The sequence below is a fragment of the Melanerpes formicivorus genome, unplaced genomic scaffold (assembly GCF_026170545.1).
Source record: "Melanerpes formicivorus ecotype bairdi unplaced genomic scaffold, bMelFor1.0.p_v2 SCAF_6, whole genome shotgun sequence".
NCBI lineage: Eukaryota > Metazoa > Chordata > Aves > Piciformes > Picidae > Melanerpes > Melanerpes formicivorus.
In genome coordinates, this window is record NW_027142358.1 from 8,179,704 (window position 1) to 8,202,748 (window position 23,045).

General features: G+C 46.6%; 1 protein-coding gene across 1 annotated transcript in view; it reads right to left on the reverse strand.

Moving 5' to 3' along the window:
• The window catches only part of FBXW4 (F-box and WD repeat domain containing 4), a 66,986-nt gene that overhangs the window by 35,862 nt on the left and 8,079 nt on the right, over positions 1–23,045 (reverse strand). Inside the window, exons 2-5 of the mRNA XM_068139499.1 lie at positions 17,846–17,941; positions 14,956–15,141; positions 13,698–13,830; positions 11,249–11,343 (exon numbers count right to left, since the gene is read on the reverse strand). Coding sequence (XP_067995600.1) covers positions 11,249–11,343; positions 13,698–13,830; positions 14,956–15,141; positions 17,846–17,941 — 510 coding nt within the window. The remainder of the gene's footprint in view (positions 1–11,248; positions 11,344–13,697; positions 13,831–14,955; positions 15,142–17,845; positions 17,942–23,045) is intronic.

Sequence of the window (23,045 nt, forward strand, 5' to 3'; positions counted from 1 at the left end):
AATCTCATCAGCCAGGCCTATATACTCCATTACCAGCTATTTCCTCTCTACGTTTGCCATGCCTCCAAAAGCCTTCGCAGAAAGTCCTGATGATCCCCCCCACCCTGCCCCACTCCGCAGATACAACCCCCTCATAACTCCGCTTACGGAGACCACAAACAGGCAGCGGGTAGGAGGCACACAAAGATTTACTCTTTGCAGATAGCACCCTTGCCCTTTCCTCCCCCCCCCAGGCCCCCCTCTCTATCTGGTCCATGCGAACAAACCCCGAGTGGGAAAGAGCGTTCGGCAGAGGCCTGTGTCTGGGCCAGCCGCCTTTCATCCCCAAGATGCCTCTTCCCGTTGGAAAATACAAGCATTGTGTGAAAACATTTTAATATATTCATGCACATTCCTATAGCTTGCAGGAGCAAGCGGGGTCCCAGCGGCCTCCCCTCCCCGCTTCCCAAATGATTTTCATAGGCAGCGCCGCACTGGGCATGCCACCTGTTTTCTCGGATGCCCGCGCGTATGTAAATTGTGGGAATGCGCGGGGCCAAGCGCCGTGGGCTTATTGTGCCGGCCAAAAGACTTTACTAATTACTTGCCCAAACTCCAGAGCTGTACGCTTGCTGCTCTTACAAAGCGGGAGAGCAGGGAAGGTGGGGGGTGATGGGAAGAGGAGGAGGAGGGGGAAAAAAAATGGGGGGGGGTGGAAATAGGGGGGGGGGGGAAAAGAAGAAGAAGAGGGGGGGAAAAAGAAGAAGAGGGGGGGGAAAAAGAAGAAGAGGGGGGGAAAAAGAAGAAGAGGGGGGGAAAAAAGAAGAAGAGGGGGGGAAAAAGAAGAAGAGGGGGGGGAAAAAGAAGAAGAGGGGGGGAAAAAGAAGAAGAGGGGGGGAAAAAGAAGAAGAGGGGGGGAAAAAGAAGAAGAGGGGGGGAAAAAGAAGAAGAGGGGGGGAAAAAGAAGAAGAGGGGGGGAAAAAGAAGAAGAGGGGGGGAAAAAGAAGAAGAGGGGGGGAAAAAGAAGAAGAGGGGGGGGAAAAAGAAGAAGAGGGGGGGAAAAAGAAGAAGAGGGGGGGAAAAAGAAGAAGAGGGGGGGAAAAAGAAGAAGAGGGGGGAAAAAGAAGAAGAGGGGGGAAAAAGAAGAAGAGGGGGGGAAAAAGAAGAAGAGGGGGGGAAAAAGAAGAAGAGGGGGGGGGAAAGAAGAAGAGGGGGGGGGAAAGAAGAAGAGGGGGGGAAAAAGAAGAAGAGGGGGGGAAAAGAAGAAGAGGGGGGGAAAAGAAGAAGAGGGGGGGAAAAGAAGAAGAGGGGGGGAAAAGAAGAAGAGGGGGGGAAAAGAAGAAGAGGGGGGGAAAAGAAGAAGAGGGGGGGAAAAGAAGAAGAGGGGGGGAAAAGAAGAAGAGGGGGGGAAAAGAAGAAGAGGGGGGGAAAAGAAGAAGAGGGGGGGAAAAGAAGAAGGGGGGGAAAAGAAGAAGGGGGGGAAAAGAAGAAGGGGGGGGAAAAGAAGAAGGGGGGGAAAAGAAGAAGGGGGGGAAAAGAAGAAGGGGGGGAAAAGAAGAAGAAGGGGGGGGGAAAAGAAGAAGAAGGGGGGGGAAAAGAAGAAGAAGGGGGGGAAAGAAGAAGAAGGGGGGGGAAAGAAGAAGAAGAGGGGGGGAAAGAAGAAGAAGAGGGGGGGAAAGAAGAAGAAGAGGGGGGGAAAAGAAGAAGAAGGGGGGGGAAAAGAAGAAGAAGGGGGGGGAAAAGAAGAAGAAGGGGGGGGAAAAGAAGAAGAAGGGGGGGGAAAGAAGAAGAAGGGGGGGAAAGAAGAAGAAGGGGGGGAAAGAAGAAGAAGGGGGGGAAAGAAGAAGAAGGGGGGGAGAAAGAAGAAGAAGGGGGGGAAAGAAGAAGAAGGGGGGGAAAGAAGAAGAGGGGGGGAAAGAAGAAGAAGGGGGGGGAAAAGAAGAAGAAGAGGGGGGAAAAGAAGAAGAAGAGGGGGGGAAAAGAAGAAGAAGAGGGGGGGAAAAGAAGAAGAAGAGGGGGGAAAAGAAGAAGAAAAGAAGAAGAAGAGGGGGGAAAAGAAGAAGAAGAGGGGGGAAAAGAAGAAGAAGAGGGGGGGAAGAAGAAGAAGAGGGGGGGAAAAGAAGAAGAAGAGGGGGGGAAAAGAAGAAGAAGAGGGGGGGAAAAGAAGAAGAAGAGGGGGGGAAAAGAAGAAGAAGAGGGGGGGAAAAGAAGAAGAAGAGGGGGGGAAAAGAAGAAGAAGAGGGGGGGAAAAGAAGAAGAAGAGGGGGGGAAAAGAAGAAGAAGAGGGGGGAAAGAAGAAGAAGAGGGGGGAAGAAGAAGAAGAGGGGGGGAAGAAGAAGAAGAGGGGGGGAAGAAGAAGAAGAGGGGGGGAAAGAAGAAGAAGAGGGGGGGAAAGAAGAAGAAGAGGGGGGGAAAGAAGAAGAAGAGGGGGGGAAAGAAGAAGAAGAGGGGGGGAAAGAAGAAGAAGAGGGGGGGAAAGAAGAAGAAGAGGGGGGGAAAGAAGAAGAAGAGGGGGGGGAAAGAAGAAGAAGAGGGGGGGAAAGAAGAAGAAGAGGGGGGGAAAGAAGAAGAAGAGGGGGGGAAAGAAGAAGAAGAGGGGGGGGAAAGAAGAAGAAGAGGGGGGGAAAGAAGAAGAAGAGGGGGGGAAAGAAGAAGAAGAGGGGGGGAAAGAAGAAGAAGAGGGGGGGGAAAGAAGAAGAAGAGGGGGGGAAAGAAGAAGAAGAGGGGGGGAAAGAAGAAGAAGAGGGGGGGAAAGAAGAAGAAGAGGGGGGGAAAGAAGAAGAAGAGGGGGGGAAAGAAGAAGAAGAGGGGGGGAAAGAAGAAGAAGAGGGGGGGAAAGAAGAAGAAGAGGGGGGGAAAGAAGAAGAAGAGGGGGGGAAGAAGAAGAAGAGGGGGGGAAAGAAGAAGAAGAGGGGGGGAAAGAAGAAGAAGAGGGGGGGAAAGAAGAAGAAGAGGGGGGGAAAGAAGAAGAAGAGGGGGGGAAAGAAGAAGAGGGGGGGAAAGAAGAAGAAGAGGGGGGGAAAGAAGAAGAAGAGGGGGGGAAAGAAGAAGAAGAGGGGGGGAAAAGAAGAAGAAGAGGGGGGGAAAGAAGAAGAAGAGGGGGGGAAAGAAGAAGAAGAGGGGGGGAAAGAAGAAGAAGAGGGGGGGAAAGAAGAAGAAGAGGGGGGGAAAGAAGAAGAAGAGGGGGGAAAAGAAGAAGAAGAGGGGGGGAAAAGAAGAAGAAGAGGGGGGGAAAAGAAGAAGAAGAGGGGGGGAAAAGAAGAAGAAGGGGGGGGAAAAGAAGAAGAAGGGGGGGGAAAAGAAGAAGAAGGGGGGGGGAAAAGAAGAAGAAGGGGGGGGGAAAAGAAGAAGAAGGGGGGGGGGAAAAGAAGAAGAAAAAAAGAAAAAGAAAAAAGAAAGAAAAAAGAAAGAAAGAAAGGGGGGGTGGAGAAATAAAGGGAAAGAGAGGGAGAAGGAGAGGGAACGCAAAGGATGCATTTCAAAGTTTCTCCAGCAATTTGATGGTGGGGAGCTGGGCCCAATGTGAAATCACAGAGGTCAAAGGTGGGTCTCCCTCCCTTGTGAGAAAGTGGTGAATCAGGACGGTTTATCAAACGATCATTTTCTTTTGAAACTGGGAGGCAGCGGCTGGGACAATTCTGCAGATGTGCTTGATGAGTTTGGGACAAAAATGGGCCGCCTCCTCCCCCCCCCACCCCCCTTTAAGGTCTCCCATCAGGGGTTGCTTCTCCCTCCACTGCTTCCAGGACCCTCCCCTCCCTTCTTCAGTGGTCAGCTGAGACCCCCACCCACTGATCGCCTTTGTGTTCCTGGCCTTTGGACACACTGACAGGGCCCTTTATGAGACCCCAATCAAGACCCCCATGTCACAGGTACCTAGTAGAGATACCAGACCCTTTTCAAATGAGGAACAACAAGGAAAATATGCTGGCCCATTGTCCCAGCATGGCACCAAGGGAGATGAAAGGGACAGGCTGCTCCCTCTCCACAGACCGCCTGCCAATCAACCCCAGTTATTAAGGTCACGATGTGGAAATTCTTTTGACCTACACCTAATCAAAGATGCACCAGGGCCTTTTGAGACAACAAGGGGGAAGGTGGGAGGGCAGGCATCCCCCCACCCTCCCCACCCATAAATACAGTGGAGCTTCTAAAGAGAATTTAGGAGGAGTTACCCCAGTTAGTGCCATGGCACACTTGCCCCAAGTACCACTGGGGCAGTGAAACTGGGCCCCATGCTGGCATTCAGCCTCAGGAGAGCTTTGGTTAAAAGCTTTCCTCATGGAAAAGTTACACACCAAGCAATGCTGGAAGTGGCTCAGAAGTCACAATCAAGGACTCTGTGTGGCAAGTACCAAGCATCCTCTCTCTCATTCACAACAGCTTAGGCTAGTATAGGCTGTGGGTTTCACCAGCACCCTCCAACACTGGGCCCTGGAGAAGAAAAGCTCAGTGGTCATGAATCTATGAACCTCCAAAAGCTGAAGCACCTGCAAGAGTGGATGGATGCCTGCAGTGCAGAGTAGACATTTTGAATTCCCCTTACATTACACAGGATGAAGATACCAAAAGGATGTTGATGGTGATAGTTCTTAGGAGTACACAAAAATCTCTCAGAGAGGTGTTAGTGCTCACCTGCAGCGACAAAGCAATCAGATGGGTGGTACAAAACACAGAGAATGGGTCAGAGAAGCACATCCCATTACACAGCTCCAGAGCACTTGGAATATGGACAAGATGATCCACCCCGAAATGTTTTTCTGTATGCTCACTATCTAAAAGTCATCATCATACACTCAATCACAGAACAGTTAAGACGACCTGACAACAGTGACACAAGGACTGACAGACTGCAATCTGTTGTAGTTCACACCAAAAGGGAGGGGAAATACCTTAAACCACAAAAAAATCATCAAAACTCACAAAACATAAACATTTATCAACATATATAGGAGGCTTTATCAGCATATATCGGCCAGCTATCACTAGCACACGCAAGACCAATCTTGAAGAAGCAGAAACTTCAAGTGGTATCCTACCACTATACAGAGAATACTCTTCCCAATCCTACTGCCAGATTGCTGCTCACATCCTGTTGGCATCCTTCATATCCCATCTGGATCAAGCTCTTAGTAAAAGCCAAGGAAATACGGGGTAGTGGTGGAGTGAAGGTACAAACAGTGTTGACAGTCACAGCAACCAAGCTGTGGATTTCATTATGCTAAACACTTTGCTCCTGTGTTGGCTCATTTTTCTCTGCCTTTTATATACATTCAGCTCATGAAAGACAGCACTTCAGTGCTTTTCCAAGTTTTCCTGCTCCTCTCAGAAGTGCAGCTTACCAGTGATGATCAGCTGAGTGGGAGATGGCAAGTGGAAGACTCCAAAAGAACTTTGGGACAGAGTCATGTGTTTACACAAATCCTACTATACTGCTTCTCCACTGCAAGTCAGCACCATGCCCTTGTTCCTTTGCTCTTACATAACTGTTGAAGCTTTTCCTTCTTGACGCTAAACCAGCCAGCTCCCTATACCAGAAATTATTTAGCTACAGCACAGCATAGCCTGGTTTAGATTATTGTAAACCAAGATCCAAACAGTCACTTCAAACCAGCTATCTCCTCTACCCTTAGAGTAAGGTGCAATGCTCAGAGCAGACGTGACTTCAGCACTGCAGCACAGAAAAGAGAGATCAGTTTCTTACTTCAGGGCAGCATCCTCCACTATTGCCCTCCTTTCAAATGCCGATTTGACAGCAGACCAGGGTCCTGCTGTCCTCAGAGTGAATCAACTTTAGAGGGGTTAGGCTGCTATCTTAGGACACTACAGCTCCACGTACCACCTCAGGGCATGGGTTTACATCCTGAGTCTGGTTAGAGGCATCTGCACCTGGGGCTCTCACCATGCAAGAAAGGTCCATCCCCCTCTGTCCCTCTCTGCCCCTCCCACGCCCAAAAGCAGCCCTTTGAAACTCGGGGGAGGGAACAGACACCGCTCTAATTGCAGGAGTGAAACCTGGCATCCTCCTACCCATCTACCTCTGCACTCTGTTTCTGATTCTCTTTGAACCTCTAGTACTGCTTGTCAGGTCGCTGCCCTCCTGAGAGATCAGAAAAAAATAAAATGCCAGTGATTACTATTGTACACCAATTTGCAAGCTAAAAAGGAAGAAAAAGAGAGAACAGCCTCCGTGTGTCAAGCTGCTACACAAGCAGCCTGAAAAACAAACCCTTAATTTAAATGTTAATGAAAGTGCTGAAGAGACATCAGAGGCTTTCATTTCTCTACAAGAAGCAGAATCATCAGGTCTAGAATTTATGGCCCCTTTCACCTCCCCTCTCCCCTTCTCTGCTCCATCAGCCAAAGAAGTTAGGAAAGGGGGAAAAAAAAAAGAACCCAACTAATTTTAACATTAACTCCACACTTCCACCCTGGGATGCAATTGCTAAATTATCTGTTGGCAGGACACTGATCAAAGGTGGAAAAACAAAGGCACGCTGCACAGTCAAGCAAAGGTAAACAGCAGCCAAGGTCTGGTGAAGTTGCCTTCTCCCTCCACAAATTTAAAAAGCAAAGAAGAAAATGATCACAAACTGGAAATAGAAACCTCAAACCGTAAGGCTGCCAGCCCCCTCAACTGAATTTCTTCTGTCACATCAATTAAACAGACATGGATTATCCTGTGCAAACTAAACAGCACAAGAAAGATACTTCCCCCAAGCTTTCTGAGGCAGAATCTACCCTCAAGCAAGAGGAAGGATAAGAAAAAAACTTCAGGGGGAGAAAAATTAGAAAAGAAAAAGAAAATTCAATATGCAACACAGCTCCACAAGATTAGAAACAGATGTCTCTGGGTTCCAACTTGGTTAGCTATTGCCTCCCAAAACCTGCTCACCTGCCCACAACCACCAGTGAGCCAATTCACACAGTCACAGAAAATATACACATTAGAGTATTGGCCAAAAGTGACAAAAAGGAACTGTGTCACCAGTTGTGTGAGCTTTAGAGGGTACAGGAAAGAAAGCAAACAATGGGAAGCTGCAGTTTTGCAACTTGATTTGTATACACATTTGTTTCTAGAGGAGAAGGAAAAGGGACGTGTTCATGTGTTCAACCATGTGAAGAAGGCCAAATAGAGTCATTATCACGCAATTAAAGAAGGTAAAACAAATTCTTCTTCCTCCCAACATCAAGGGAACAATCAGGGCACATGGATAAGACACAGGTGTCATTCTAGCTCCAGAGGGGAGAAACTGATACTCATTTCCTGCTCTTCAGCTTTGGGGTGAAAGAGCACCAAGTCAGTTATGACTATTGCATATATCTAGAAATCCACATCCAGATCACTCTCTGAGGTCAGTAAGAGATGGTAGTTAACACCACCACTAACTCTGCAAGTCCGCCCTGGGATCGCACAGTTGAGCAGGTTCTTCCTGCCCCTGCTTAAGAAACAGATGCAGGTCAGAGACCCTCTCAATTATTCAAACCAACCAGACTCTGTGGAGATCCCCCAGGACAGCAGAGCTATTGCTGCCTGCTCTTTTGCTGGCAATGCACAAACCAGAATAAAACCCAGTTATTTGTCCCAAGTCCTAGCAGACTGGGAGAGGTTAGCTCTGCAAACACAGCAGGTCACAACAGAGCACTACTACAGCCAACAGCTCATCTTGACATGCAGTAGGGGATATCTGCTGATAGAAGTGGAGCAAGAAATGAGGGGTGGGGGGAGCATTATCAAATGCTTTAACTGCTGCACATTAGGGTTTCAATTGTACAGTTAAAACCACTGCAAAGTTGCTCTGGCTCAAGTGGGTTGTTTTGCTCTAATGTAATCTGAAGATGAGAATGTTTCACTTGCACATAAGTTTCCAGATAACCATTCATGAGAAGCCCTCAAAATGAATCATTTTGACTGCTCCCAGTGGAAGAGAAGCCTATGCAGTCAAGTTACCTGCCACCTCAGGGAATTACAAAGCATGAAGGTGGTGCCACCTTCCACTAGAAACCCCTGGCTTTGTCTCACTTTGCACATTTGAACTGGTCCACTGCACTCAGGCTTGCCTTGGTCCCTGAGCACACGTAAGTCACTGCAGTAAGCACCAGTAAATGAAACTAACATCTGCAAGATGTGGAGTTCAAAAGGCAAATGAACTTGGGAGGAAGAGGATTACAAGCAGCAAAGAAACATGGTTGAGGGTACACAGCCTCTCTAAGTGCAGTGTTTTACCAATCCATGGAGAAGTGCAGCTTTGGAGACTAGTTAAAACATTGCTGGAGCAAGCTGAGACACCCCATTTTAAGGTTTCTCTTAGACTCTTATCTAGTCTCTGACATGACAGGCCATGTGGGGCCTACTGTTACAAATACATCAACTAGCACATCTAAGCAGAAGACCTGATGAAAAGCCAGAAGAAACAACTCCCCCTCCATCCCCACTATCCTGCAGGGTACTGTTAAGGATCTCCAGAGCAATAAAGCTTCAATAACAAGTGGATGTGAAGGCACTTTCAAGGCTGAAAAGGTTATACTAAGCACAGTTCTCTGCACAGTAAGAAAAGATCCAGTACTTTTGCTACTGGTTTTACCCTACTTAATTTCCCTTGCAGGGACCATTCTGTCTGCAGGTCCTCCAAACATCCAGCCTGACATGACTACATGAAGAGCAAGGAAGTCTCCTGCCCAGCTCAGCACATCTGCAGGAGGATCTATGTAGGGACACAGGGAAACTGTGGACACATCAAAGTACAACACCCAAGAAAGACACTTGAAGACAGGGGAGCTGCAGGTTAAGAGCCCAAGTCTCTGAAGTTTAACTGGGGTGTACAGGCACTGTCCATTAGAGAAGCAGTTCAGCAGAGCTGGACCACAGCAGAAAACTCAGCTGTGGGCCAGGAGCACATGGGACTTTCTAAAGAAGCTTCACACAGAGGGAGATTTCACTGAAAAGCAAAATGAAAAGTTTCAGATTTGCCCATTAACAGCTGAGGTTCAGTAAGCATACAACTCTGACTACTCTAGAGAGTCTTACTTCTGGAAAATCTCCATGTCAGGAAACCGCAGCCTCTCCAAAGTGCTTTTGAATGGTTAGAAGTAGAACAGCCCTCCATGCTCCTACCCCACCAAATACAATTGCTTTGAGCTGTTGCCAAGCTCTATGTGTCCATAGTAGAGACAGCCAGTGGGTCCCCAGCAACGATGGGCAAAAATATTTAGGTGGATGGAGCCAAATTCTACAGCAGTTCTACGCCAGAACTATCCAGTCTTATGGAGGAGCACAAGCGAGATGGGAGAGTCAATAGGGCAAGTCAAATGTTTAGGAGGAAGTGGAGGTTATAGGCCACGTTCAGCCTCACTGAGGTTGTGTATCCAAGCTCTGGAAAGAAGGATGGGGACTGCAAGGGAGGAAAAGTTTCACACAAGTGTATAAGGAGCATAGGGAATGCACATGGGTGAAATATGGGCTCCTGCAAGTAAAACAGAAACCACAGAGCTCCCCGAAACAGACCTTGCCAGAAACCAGATATTACCTTTTTTGATACTCGCCCTCATTAGACAGCAAGCAATAAAAACCTATTAGTGAAAAATTCATCTCCCCTGCCCCCTGCTCCTTGCCCTGGCCCTCCCCCACCGCATGCCCTCCTGCTCTGATCCTCTCCCTCTTCTAGGATAGCTGTGATTTGTTCTGAGAAGCGACAGGTTTATAGGTTAGCCGACACCTTCCCTCTGTGGAATTTTAATTAACTTCTCCCGTCGTCAATATGTTAAGGAGCAGGGTTCCCATTATAGGAGGTCAGCAGTGTGTTTCAGGCCCTGCTATATCAGCCGTCAAATTGAAGAATTAATGACGTGGCTAATTGGCTCTAATTTTCCACACCCCCCCTCCCCAAAATATGGAGGGGTAAAGGGGGGCACAGTACAGCAGGCCAGTGGGGGAGGCCGGTAGAGTCCACAGCCTCATAAAAATAATGCAAGTGCACAATTTAAGCCCACTTGGTGGTGGGGAAGCTCTTCTACTGCCTCCCATTTATCATCCTGCAGGGAAGAAAGGGGGGGTGGGAAGACTGTGGGTAAATATTGTGACAGAGAGTGTGCACAAGCGTGCATATCAGGGAGAAGAACGCTGTCCTGACAAGAGGCCATCTCAGTAGGTCATCACTTAGGAGTAGGAAGCAGCATGCCACTGAGCTCTAACCAGCCATGGTGCTAGAGCCAGAGCCTATCTGCTAAAATAGGGGCCCTTGCACCACAGAAGACAGCAAAGGGCTTCTATCTAACATCTTGCAGCAGCATTAAGGAACATGCCTTCTTCAAAAACCCTGTTTCAAACACTCTGAGCAATGGGATGAGGGAATGACAAAATCATAGCAGGCCTTGAGGGTCATTTGCCTGATAAAGCCATTAGCTCCATATGACTAAGTTTCTGCTGCCTGCAAAACAAGCTCAGGAATCTAATGAGGACAGTAGTTGTGAGAAGTACTTTAGTTTTGCATAGGCCTAAAATTCACTAGTTGCAGACATCACATGAGCAGCAACAAGCAGCTATTCCTTGAGGAAAAACCTCTTCTGCATGCAGCAGACCAGCAGTGAACCAAGAGGCAGACTGTTGCTAGTGAGTGTAAGATTTTAACAGCAAGAGTTTTAAGTTTCTCAGATCTCTACTTCCTCAGAAACAAAAGCACATCAAAAAACCACCCCATAAGATTCTGCTGTAGATACTGCCCTTGCCTCTTATGCTGAAGTTGTAGTAACATTATGTTCAGGGCTACAGGCAATAAAGGCTGGAAAAACCTCATCACTGAAATCAACTTACACCTTTCCCAGTTCAGCATGCTCAAAGAAAATCAAGCTCTAATCACTGCATACAGATCCTAAGCAGTGACCTTTTTGCTTGGCATCTCTTCTGCCAGAGAATGAGAATACAAGTTGGCATCTTTTCAGTACAGAAAACCTCAAGAGGATCCAGCTCATCACTTATAATTAGCAAGCCAGAGAGTTTGCTCTGCAAGTGAGAACGAACAGGTCCAACCTGAGACAGCAACAGGAACCTAGGTCCATTTTTACAGCTTCTTTATGAGTAGATCACTGTTACAAGGAACAATGGCCACATGGTCTTCCCTGAGCTCCTGCTGCAGGCTAGAGCACCTTACCAGCCTCCACCCAAATCAAATCCCAGTGTCATGCTGGTGCCTTGGAGGGATCTGCAGACATAATCTATCCAAATCCTTTACTTCTGTCTGTTGGAAATTGGGAAGAAAGTGATCTCCATTACCTTAATAATGGGCTGATAGCAATGGACCACACTCGATCCTCTGTCTGCACTGTATGTAGACACTGCCCAACTCTGTCGGCGGACAGGGACCAAACCTAAGGAGAGAGATGATTGTTACCCCACATCACCCAGAAGGTGCAGAAGGTAGGATGCACACTGCTATTGCTGTGCTGGAAGAGCTGCCCAGACAGACTACCATGCTCACCTTTGCCAAGATCCTCTCCCTGAATTCCCATTATTTATTTTAAAAGAGAAGAACCTTCAATCACTGGCAGGAAAAAAAAAAGGCACTTAAAAGTTACACAAAGATTCAGCTGATGAGGATGACCTTCCCTCACACTGGTAACAGAGAGAGCACCCCGTCACCACATGATCTCCAGGGCAGCACCCACAGAAATCTGTCTTCTGTAGTTAAATAAACAAGAAACTGTGTTTGTTCAAATCACTGCTGTTCTCTTGAGCACTGCAGGGAGATTTTCCCGATTTTTTTCCATTCAGATCTATAAAATTAATCATTTGCTATCCTGTAAAATGCTTTTTATAAACCCATTCCCTTTCAGCCAAATTTCTTAAGTGCACCCCAGGCTATTTTCAAATAGGCCCCTCCTTGCTCACTGACAACCTGAGAGAATCTCTTCCCTCTCTCACCAGTGCATAAATGCACCTCCCTTTCCAGCAGCTCACCACCTCCCCACCTTTGTTTCTAGCCCACCAGATTCTTGTTGGGGCCTCTACTTGTGGCCTTCATTTTCTCCACCTTGCCTTCATTCTTGGCCAACGGTATTTTAGCCCCTCAGTTCTCTGTAACCCACCCCCAACGTTTCACTTCAAGATTTCAAAGATGGGAGTGCCCTATTTGTTTGTTTGTTGATAATGCCCAAGATTGCAGGCTATTCTTGTCAGTGGGGAATTTAGCACCTAGTGTCAGCAGAAGCAGCAGAAAAGCTTAACTCTTTTAAGGCATCCCTATCTCCTACAGGTTAAAAATATTGCTCAGAGAACACTATCTGCTGCCTATCACACAAGAATGTACATTAGCAGCTCTTCAGGGCTTAGTCCTAATCAACACTCAGCAGAGCCCTCAATAGCTTAGACACTTAGAGCCCCTCTAAAAGGCTGGTAGGGATTCCCTTCCATCCTCCAAGAGTCTCATTCAGGCAAACACAGCAGCCTACAAAAGAGATGATAAAAAATAAGAGGTGAACATCCCTAGAGCCTATACTGTGGGGAGCACTGGGTGGGTAAGATCTCCCACTATCTCCAAGAAAAACAGCCTTAAATTCCCCTCTGGCGTTCAGGAATTTATTCTCAAGGTCAGGGAGGTCTGTCCTCAGGCTGCCAAGGAAGCAGCAAGAAGGCACTCTCCCAGCAAAGAGGCTCCACAGAACAGAGAGGAGTAGCCTTGCTAAAATGTGAGACAAAGCAGCATCAAGGCCTTGTCTCCCAGGAGGCAAGCAGCATCCCCAGCAGTGCCCTTTGCATCTGAACACTGCTCTACTGGGAGTGATTTTATGCAGGAGTACACCTACACAGAGGAATCAATGAGAACAGATAGTGTAATGTGTGTGGCTCAGCAGCCCATTAGATGTTTACACATTACCACACTTCTCCTATAAAACCTTGAAATTCGCCCTCTTGCAAAACAGAAATGGCAGTTTTGCCTCTTATCTCCAGTAACACTCTATAACATGCACTTGGGACCAAGAGCAGTGGTTGTGAAGATGCTACAGGTACTGCATCATGCTAACGGGACAATGGTTAAACACCTACACGGAGTTTCCTCAAGTACTAAAACAGGGCCAGTTACAGTTCAGGAGAACAACTTTCTAAGTCCATTTAGGAATGCAGCACTGCCAACCAGATCCAGAGGGACTACAGCATTTTCTAAAAAATAATTTAAAAACCAGCAAGGTCCTACTTCAAGAACAGATAATCAAAAATTATGTGACAGGATTCAGCAATGCCAGATGGAAGAGAAAAATGGGAGCTAACAGGATTCATAATCAACAACCAAAACAACCAAAAAACCACCATACCAAAACCCACAAATAACCAAACCAAACCACAACCCCACACATTTGGAAAAGATCTGCTGTCCCTTAAAGGGATCATATAGACAAAAGAGAGCAAGTGAAGCAACCCTGCATCACAAAACAAGGACACGCTTGAGATACATCAAATTTCAAACTGGAATGGATCTTGACTACAGTGTTAGATCAGAAGCTGCCTTCTGCACTTCCTGGTTTAATGCAGCAGCTGATGCCATAAGGTACTGCCTGGCACAGCAAGTTTCTTTTCAGAGACATGAGCCTACACTAAGACAGCCAGTGCTCCTCCTGCACACATACAAGACAGGGCTCCTAACAGTTCTGCTGACACTCCAGCATTCATGGTACAAGATGTCTGAGGTCACCTCTGCAGCAGCACCTGCTGGAACATCACCGCTCACCTTCGCTGTTCTATCCCGGGAGCCGCTGACAATGAGGCCACCTTGGAAATCCACACAGCTCACCTCCTGTTCATGTGCAGAGAACTTGACGCTATAGGAGCCATGAATCTTGTGAAGGACAATACTTCCATCTCTGAAAAACAAATCCCCAGACAGAGAGTCTCTATCAGGTGCAACTTCATTGGACATGGACCCTTCATTCATGCTTAGGAGTGCCACAAAAAAAAGGAGGACTGATCTCTCATGGGAGCTGAAATTCATGCAGCACTATTAACCCTCCACTCCTCACACATGCCCCATTCTCTTGCAACCTGACATCTGGCCAGTCAAAGCCTTCTCTGCTAGCTATCTTTGCACCCTTCACTTTAAGCTGCAGAAACTACCAGAGCATCCATTCCTCCTCCTACATCTTTGAGCTTGCCAGACTCCTGGCTGGATGCTGAATGGCTGTGTAAGGGACCAAGTGAGTGATCATTCTCACCCATGCCCAAGCTTCAACTTTTCATTCATTTCAAAGCAGCCATAAAGGATATTGTGCTTTGAATTAGCTACAAAGGCACTTAGACTTTTTTTCAGCCAATATGGTTATTGAAAATTTAAATGTATGCTTTCATTTTCACCTGAATTTTGGTCTACAGTCCACAGGGGAGAGTTTCAAGATATCCAGGGCAAGCAGCCATGCTTGCGTCTCCTGATTCTATACTGAAGTGTTGTGCATATTAATAGCAGAAACTTTGTAAGTTGCTTTATAAGTTCTGTCAGCTGCTGCAATTGAAAAAGGCCATTCAAACACTAAGTTAATTGGAGAAGTGTGTGGGGTGCTGGAATGCTTGGCAGTTTTCCTCCTCTCCACAATTATATCAGGACATACACTTGTCTCTAGAAAGCTCTGCGCACCACTGTAGTCCAAGTTAACCAGCAGTTCTGAATATTAGAACAAAGTCTAGCTACCCTGACTCTAACAGTGAAACAAATTAAAGCTGCAACATCAGTCAGGACTGCCTGATCAGTCAATCCTGATTCAACCATCCTGTGGACATCTACACAAGTTCAAAAGAGCAAAACATACTTTATAAGACTAACAGCATAAGATTCAGCTCCTCCACTGCTGTAACAGAAGCTTTTTTCAGCAGCTGAACACATCCAAGTATGAGGACACCATACAGCAAGATAGCTGCCTCTGCTCTGGGCTGGAGTTGCACAAAACCTTTCCAACTTCATTGCCACACTCCTTGCCTCTTTCATTCACCCAACTTACCCCCCTCCACTGACGATGTGGGAGTTGACAAGAACAAAGCGACATACATCCTCCTGGTGGCCAGAGAAGATAGCCTGAGGGTGACGCTGCAGACCTGCACCGTCTGGACAGAGCCGGTAGGCGTGGATGTTCTCTGCTTGAGACAGGTAGAGATACTCTCCATCCAGCTCCATCCAGGGCAGCAAACTGCAAACAGACAGCAGGTTGGGGGGGGGCACAGGAGTGTGAGAAGAAAGCAAGGCAAAAAAAATCTCAGATACATTACATATGTAAACATATCAACAAAAGCAAACACCCACTGAGGAAAACCGTGACATTGGAGCTGCTGTGCTGGGCACATGCAAAAGCAAAGCTGAACACAGCAGCACAGCTAAGTGAAGCTTCTCCAGCAACACAAAGAGCAGATCACATTGCTGGCATTTTTCTGACCAAGAGCTGAGGAAATGCAAGCATGGAATATCTGAAAGAGAAGATGGCCAAAAGTCTAGTGAGTTTAGATAAGAAATACTTAAGCTTCCCTGGTGCCTCTTCATGAGCCTTGCACTTCTGAAGAAACTAGACTATCAGGCACGTGTGAGCAACAACCAGTACTTCCAACACAGTCTTCAATACAAAGTTCTTGGTGTAAAATCAGGGCTGATCTGGCATGTTATTTGCTGATGCTCATCTGAGACCACAAAGCTGACACCATTTCACATGCATTTGAGCAGGTGAGCCGGTCATATCAAATAACAAAGGTCTTTTTATTGACAGGAGCTGCAGTCTCTGTACATCGATAGGCAAGCCTGAAGCTACCCAAGAATTTTGTGCTCATCATGTAGAGGAGGCATTTTTCTACACTCACACCTCTTCTGCTGCTGAGCCAAAAAGCAATTGCAGAGCAACCTCTTGATTTCTGTTCTCATCTTTCAGAAGAGCATTTTACACCCTTTCTACCCCTTGGTATCTATGGGACCGTGGCAATTCCTACAAACATGTTCTAGGCCAACAGCAGTGGAGTGGTTCCAAGGTATTTTGAAGACTGAAGTTACAAGTAGAAACTATGCTTCACTTCATGGAAGACCAAGAAGAGAAGGAGACACTCAAGCAATGTCTGTGTGAAGTCTGTCCTGACAAGAAGTTTATTTAGTCTTGAAAGAAAAATGAAATACAGAAAACAGAAGAGGCTCCAATGCATACTTAGGCAGCAAAACCTGTTCTCAACATGTTGCTTTTGTGCAGCCACCAGAGAATCAGCAAATATGCTTTCTGGATATGGCAAGGCCAGATACAAAGAGACAGGAGCGTCTGTGCTCTGTGTCATGGACACGTGGAATCATCTCTGCTCTGCAGTCACTGTCAAGTACATCGATACTCATGCAAACGCCGAGCAAAACCATAGAGCTGCTATTTTGTTTTCAAACTATTCAGGAACAAACTGCTTTGAAAGCATGGTTTTTTAAAAACCTGTCTCCCTCTTTGATTTTTTAATAGATCATTCATCCTCCAAGGTCATGATTTTCTGTGTCAGGAGAGCTACTACGCAGAGCCACATCTCGTAACAGCACAATGAGGAACTAGAAACAAGCAAGAGGACAAGACTGCTTATTAGATAGAAGGCTCCTGCTTGCCTGCATTCATCTCTGCTAACAGGCTTTTAGTCACACAGGCAGCAGTTGAGCATAGGTTATAATGGCCATCTGGGACTTGGTCATATGCATGGAAAAAAGAAGAGGCATCTTTGGAGCAGTAGCTTTGGTTTTAGGAGGGTTTTGATTTCCCTTTCCTTCCTCCACTCCTACGCAGTCCTCTAAAACCAAGTGCATATCCAGCTTACCTAGACTACAGCCAGTTTCTGTGGCTCTCTTCCTGCTAGTTTAGCTTTTTACCTTTTTCTATGGCTTTTTCATAAGGAGAAGTAACAAATTTAAAGCGCGACAAATGAAAAATTAGAGGATGACATTTGGATGGTGGCCTCATTAAATCAGTCCTTGCCTTTTCACCTGGGAAGCTGGTTTAGTAATGATCTCTACCATCCATAGAGCCTGTCTTCACAGATGGTTGCAAGCACTTCAAAGGCAGGTATACAACCTGCACCAAAAATCACCTTGCTCATTACAGCTGTTCCCAGGACTTTAGACAAGCAGTGGCACATTATCCACCACTTCAATCTACACAGCACAAAAAGGTATGAAAGCTCAGTAGCAGGCCCCTGTTTTTCAGCAGCTAACAAACCATAGTCTTTCTCATTTTTCCATCAGATAATGTGAAGACTGAAAATTCAGATGTGCTGTTCAGACAAGAGACCTACCTTGTGGTTTGCTTTGAAAACTGAGCACACCTTTGCAAGCAGGAATTTAACAACTGTCTCCTCTCATCAATGTTAAATATATATAAATTTTTTAATGAAAGAGAGAAGCATAAGGTAGAAGAATGGCACCTAGTATTTTAGGTTTGCACATCCAAATCAGGGCCCAGCATAAGGCATGGAAGACAAACCAAACATTTTGAGGGCACACAAGTCCACATCTGGGACCCAGGTATGGCCATTGTGAGAGCAAGGTAGAAAACTGATCACAGTATACAGCAATAGATAGGAATGTAACAGTTTGGGTCTGTAGTAAAGATTGCTAAATCTGATGAGAACTGTACAGATCAGAACAATGACAAATTCAAGCTCTTACTAAGAAACAAAGTCTTGACTCTCAGGGTGAATCACTACGGCAAGTCTGCAACTCCAGTTACCCCACATCCAACTAGCCAGCAACACCCAAAACAGGCCAGTGACATCACTTGTATGACCCTACGCATTACAAAGAGCAGGAAACATCTTGTTTCATGACACAGGTGCAAACCCAAGGCCACATGGCAGCTGACACAGAACAGAGAAGAGGAGAAAGAAGTCACTTGCTCGCATTTCCATTTCAGGCCCGTCTCTCTCCGGCAGCGTCCGTGCCTCCAGTTCTGAGATACTTTCACCCTTTCCTTCACTGGAATGCCAGACAACCTGCAGACAGAGAAAGAGAGATGGGATTAGAAAACAGGACAACAAATACAGTCAGGTTGGTCACAGGTATGTTCTCACTCTAGTTCCACAAAGATGGACTGGCAAACACTGACGGTGCCTGAGCCACACTAGAGCAAGTACGTTTGTGGGAGTTGACAAGAAAGGAACACTGAGCAGAGTGGGTGCTTACCAGCAAAGAAAGACATCCTTGATGATCACTAGTGTACAAGCCTTATCAAGACCTGATCTAGTATGCTGAATGAAACACAGGTTCGGACCAAATGTAATCAAAACAAGATCATATGGAGTAAAGCTACCAGAGCAACTGAGAAACAAGACAGCATCCTTCTAAGAGACTAAAGCAAGCCAGTTAAGATAAAGGCAACGCCATACAAGAATAGATGGAGGAATCACTAGTCAGGAAAACACTAAAACTAGAAGCCAGAAGAGTCTATCTAGTTAGAACACTATTAAAGAAACTGCTCCAGACCTTCACCTGCCTAACAATCACATAACCAGATACCATAATTAGATCTCAAGATATGTTCAAACTAAAAGCAAAATCATAACCCCCCAATGCACACATGTCCCAAGGCAGATTATCTTTTGCAGCTGCTCACCAAAGGATAAAGAATTCCACCACATGCTGGAAAATCTTCTACTTACAGTCAAAGTTACTGAAAGAGACCTACAGTTCATAAGCACTACTGGGATACAAATCAAAATTACCAGGATGAGCTGAGACAAACCAAGATCAACGCAACTCAAGAGGTGACAAAAGGTAGGTACCACAGAGACCTGGGACCAGGGCCTCTTCAGAGTCTACATTAACATACCCAGTTCAAGCAGCTGTTCAACATCTGCTTTGCTTTCATGGTCCAGGGTTGAATAAAGAGGTGGGCTAAAGGCAGCTTTAGCTCCCATCTTTCTCATATTCAATATCCTTGGTGGAGCTGCTTAGGTAGAAAAGACCAGAGAAGTACAAAAAAGGAGAAACTCTTGAACTCACTCTTTGTAACTAGCAGTTGTGAACCACTTACTAGATTACAAGAGTTTGCCCCCCTTTAACAGATTTCTCAACAGCCAGTCTTACCAGATGCACAGAATGAAGGGAAGATCCTTGAGAGATGGGCACTGGTGCCTGATCAGAACCGACTCCCTCCTCCCATCCCTACTATGCCCTTAACCCACTACCTAAAAGTGGGGGTTTTGGGTACTCCATAATTTTTAAAACAAAGACTAGCTCCCTGTAAATAAACATCTCCTGTGGTTGTTAATGGATGTAGGAATCTCTAACCTGGCCCTGGGGCCTGGCCAGATTTTCATTTTCCCAGGCTTACCTCCATAGCCTCAGGCTCCTTTTTTTTCTGCTCACCCTTCCCTCCCCTTTTCTATGCTTTCCGGCACTTAGTCACCATTATAATTTGACTACATTCCTGGGCATGTGACCCATTTTAAACAAAAACAGAAACCACACACAGAAAAGCTTCTCGTCCCCTCCAAAGCTTTGCAGCTCTACGTTTATGATCAGCAGAGACACACCAAATAAAACGGACTTTTAGGAAGCTAGGAACTCTTTATTTCTCCCAGCCACTTGGGGTAGAAGAAAATCACAAAAAGGACATTCAAAACCCTCCTATTGAGCCAGCCCAGGCTGCAAGAAGAGGAATTCTCTTTCTTCAAGGGAGCACTTGGAGGAACTCGTGGGGCCAGATAGCGTCTGCGATGTGGAATGCGCAGCACTGAAAAGTCAGGTCAGGTCCAGCAGCCTCCTCATTGCTTATTACTCTCCCAGACAGAGTCCAGGCTCTCCGCCTACATCCAATTCCATTCATTACCCCAGAACACATCTCCCCTCCACGCTCAACCCTCACTTAACTTCTCCCCATGTACAGATTTTCAGTCACCGGCTTGCGCAGTGATGGAAAACGCACTCACACCACAACCCCCTCCCAGTGCATCCTGCCCCAGCCAGACATCCTGAGCTCGACACACAAACCCTGCTAAATCTAGATGTAATTTCCAAGGCTCTGAAAAAGGTGAATCCAAGGTCAAAAAAGCAGCCTCTGTCTTACACTGCTGGTCACTTTTACAGTTCATAGTCTCATAGTATCAGTCAGGGTTGGAAGGGACCACAAGGATCATCTAGTTCCAACCCCCCTGCCATGGGCAGGGACACCCCACACTACATCAGGCTGGCCAGAGCCTCATCCAGCCTGGGCTTAAACACCTCCAGGGATGGGGCCTCAACCACCTCCCTGGACAACCCATTCCAGGGCTTCACCACTCTCACGGTGAAGAACTTCCTCCTCATGTCCAGCTGAATCTCCCCACCTCCAGCTTCATTCCATTCCCCCTAGTCCTATCACTACCTGATATCCTGAGAAGTCCCTCCCCAGCCTTCTTGTAGGCACCCTTCAGATACTGGAAGGCCACAATTAGGTCACCTTGGAGCCTTCTCTTCTCCAGACTGAGCTGGGGGGACAGGCCTTGCTCCTCCTGCCCTTGAAAGAATTTCAGAAGAGCCACACATTAGCTTGGCTCAGATTAGCAGTTCAGAGCTGTAGCTACTCCTGTACAGAAGGTTGGGTGGGAAAGATCATATGGGGAAAGTCTGGTGGGGGTTGGTTTGTTTTCTTGTTAGTAGGTACATAATTCAACCAGCCTGCTTCTTCCATACAGCAATTCTGGATCCACCTAATATAAACATGTGTTGAAACATCCACCTGTTATTTCTCAGACATTTTGTCTATTCAAAACAGAGGCAAGAAAGAGGCTATGGAGAAGCCATGAGAAAGGGGATGTACACCTTGGACTGACATATCCTGAACTGGTGTCCCTCAGGGCTCAGTACTGGGACCATTTCTGTTTAACATTTTTATCAACAAACTTGATGAGGAGATAGAGTGCACCCTCAGAAAGTTTGCAGAGGACACAAAGTCGAGTGGGAGTGTTGATCTGCTTGAGGGTAGGGAGACTCTGCAGAGGGACTTGGACAGACTTGAGGTCAGTTGTACGTGTTTCAACAAGGCCAAGTGCCAGGTCCTGCAGATGGACCACAACAACCCCAAGCAACACTACAGGCTGGGGGAAGAATGGATGGAAAGCTGCCAGGTGGAAAGGGACCTAGGGGGTACTGATCAAAAGGCAGCTAAATATGAGCCAGCAGTGTGCCCAGATGGCCAAGAGGGCCAACAGCATCCTGGCCTGTACCAGAAATCATGTGGCAAGCAGAACCAGGGAGGTGAATGTCCCTCTGTGCTCTGCATTGATGAGGTCACACCTCAAGTATTGTATTCAGTTTTTGGGCACCTCACTACAAGATATTAAAGTGCAGGAGTGGGTCCAGAGAAGAGTAACTAAGCTGGTGAAGGGCCTAGAGAACAAGTCTTATGAGGAGTGGCTGAGAGAACTGGGACTGTTTAGTCTGAGGAAACAGAGGCTGACAGGAGACCTTATCACTCTCTACAACTACCTGAAGGAAGGTCGTCATGAGGTGGGTGTTGGTCTCTTCTCTCAAGTAACCAGTGATGGAACAAGAGGCAATGACCTCAAGCTGCACCAGGGAAGGTTTAGGCTGGACAGTAGGAAAATTGTTTGTCACTGAAAGTCCAAGCAATTGGATTGAATATCCAAAGACTGGGGAGACTAAACCACCTTACATAGATAAATGCAACAAAGAACAGAACAGAATAGAACAGAACAGAACTAACCAGGTTGGAAAAGACCTTTGAGGTCATCAAGTCCACTCTATCATCCAACACCATCTAATCAACTAAACCATGGCACCAAGCACCCCATCCTAAACACTTCCAGTGATGGTGACCACCTCCCTGGGCAGCCCATTCCAATGGCCAATAACTATTTCTGTGAAGAATTTCTTCCTAACATCCAGCCTAAACCTCCCCTGGCACAGCTTGAGACTGTGTCCTCTTGTTCTGGTGCTGGTTGCCTGGGAGAAGAGACCAACACCCACCTGGCTACTACCTCCCTTCAGGTAGTTGGAGACAGCAATAAGGTCTTCCCTGAGCCTCCTCTTCTCTAGGCTAAGCAACCCCAGATCACTCAGCCTCTCCTCATAGGGCTTGTGCTGAGGAGAGATCACTGTCTATCAGTCAGTCAATACCTTGATCTTTCCCAGTATATGATGCAGCAAAATAGTAAGCCATACACTTAAAAGTCAGTACATGCTATGTGAAATCAAGATCTTGGCATTCATATTCTCAGAGAAGCCAACCAAGAGTGAACTTCAAGACTCTTTAAGGCCAGAGAAGGGCAACAAAGCTGGTGAGGGGTTTGGAACACAAGCCCTATGAGGAGAGGTTGATGGAGCTGGGGTTGCTTAGCCTGGAGAAGAGGAGGCTCAGGGGAGACCTTATTGCTCTCTATAGCTACCTGAAGGGAGGTTGTAGACAGGCAGAGGTTGGTCTCTTGTCCGAGGTGGCCAGCACCAGAACAAGAGGACACAGTCTCAAGCTGTGCCAGGGGAGGTTTAGGTTGGAGGTTAGGAAGAAGTTCTACATAGAGAAAGTGATTGCCCATTGGAATGGGCTGCCCAGGGAGGTGGTAGAGTCACCATCATTGGAGGTGTTTAGGAGGAGACTTGATAGGGTGCTTGGTGCGATGGTTTAGTTGATTAGGTGGTGTTGGATGATAGGTTGGATGCGGTGATCTCAAAGGTCTCTTCCAACCTGGTTTATTCTATTCTATTTTCACCAGGATCTACACAGCCCTGCATCAGAAAGCCACTGCAGTATACAGCCCAACATCCTAGAAGCATGATAGGAAATACAGGATGAAGGAACCAGTGAACATTAAACTGTGCAAACAGTAAAATTCAAGCAAAATGTTCATCCCAGAGTCCATCCTCTTACCACCTCTGCTAGGGCATCACAAGTATCAACAGCTGATAAATTACAATCCAGAATATGCAAGGCTAACTTTGTTATTAGCAAACTGATTCCAAAAAGCACTCGATCAGGATCACAAACCATACAGTCAATACATGACCTGGGCCAATGCATGTTTCCAATTGCATGCACTCTTAATGGGAGCAAAGCCTTTGCTACACTAAGAAAGAAGTTGAATATGTCTTACAGCCTGA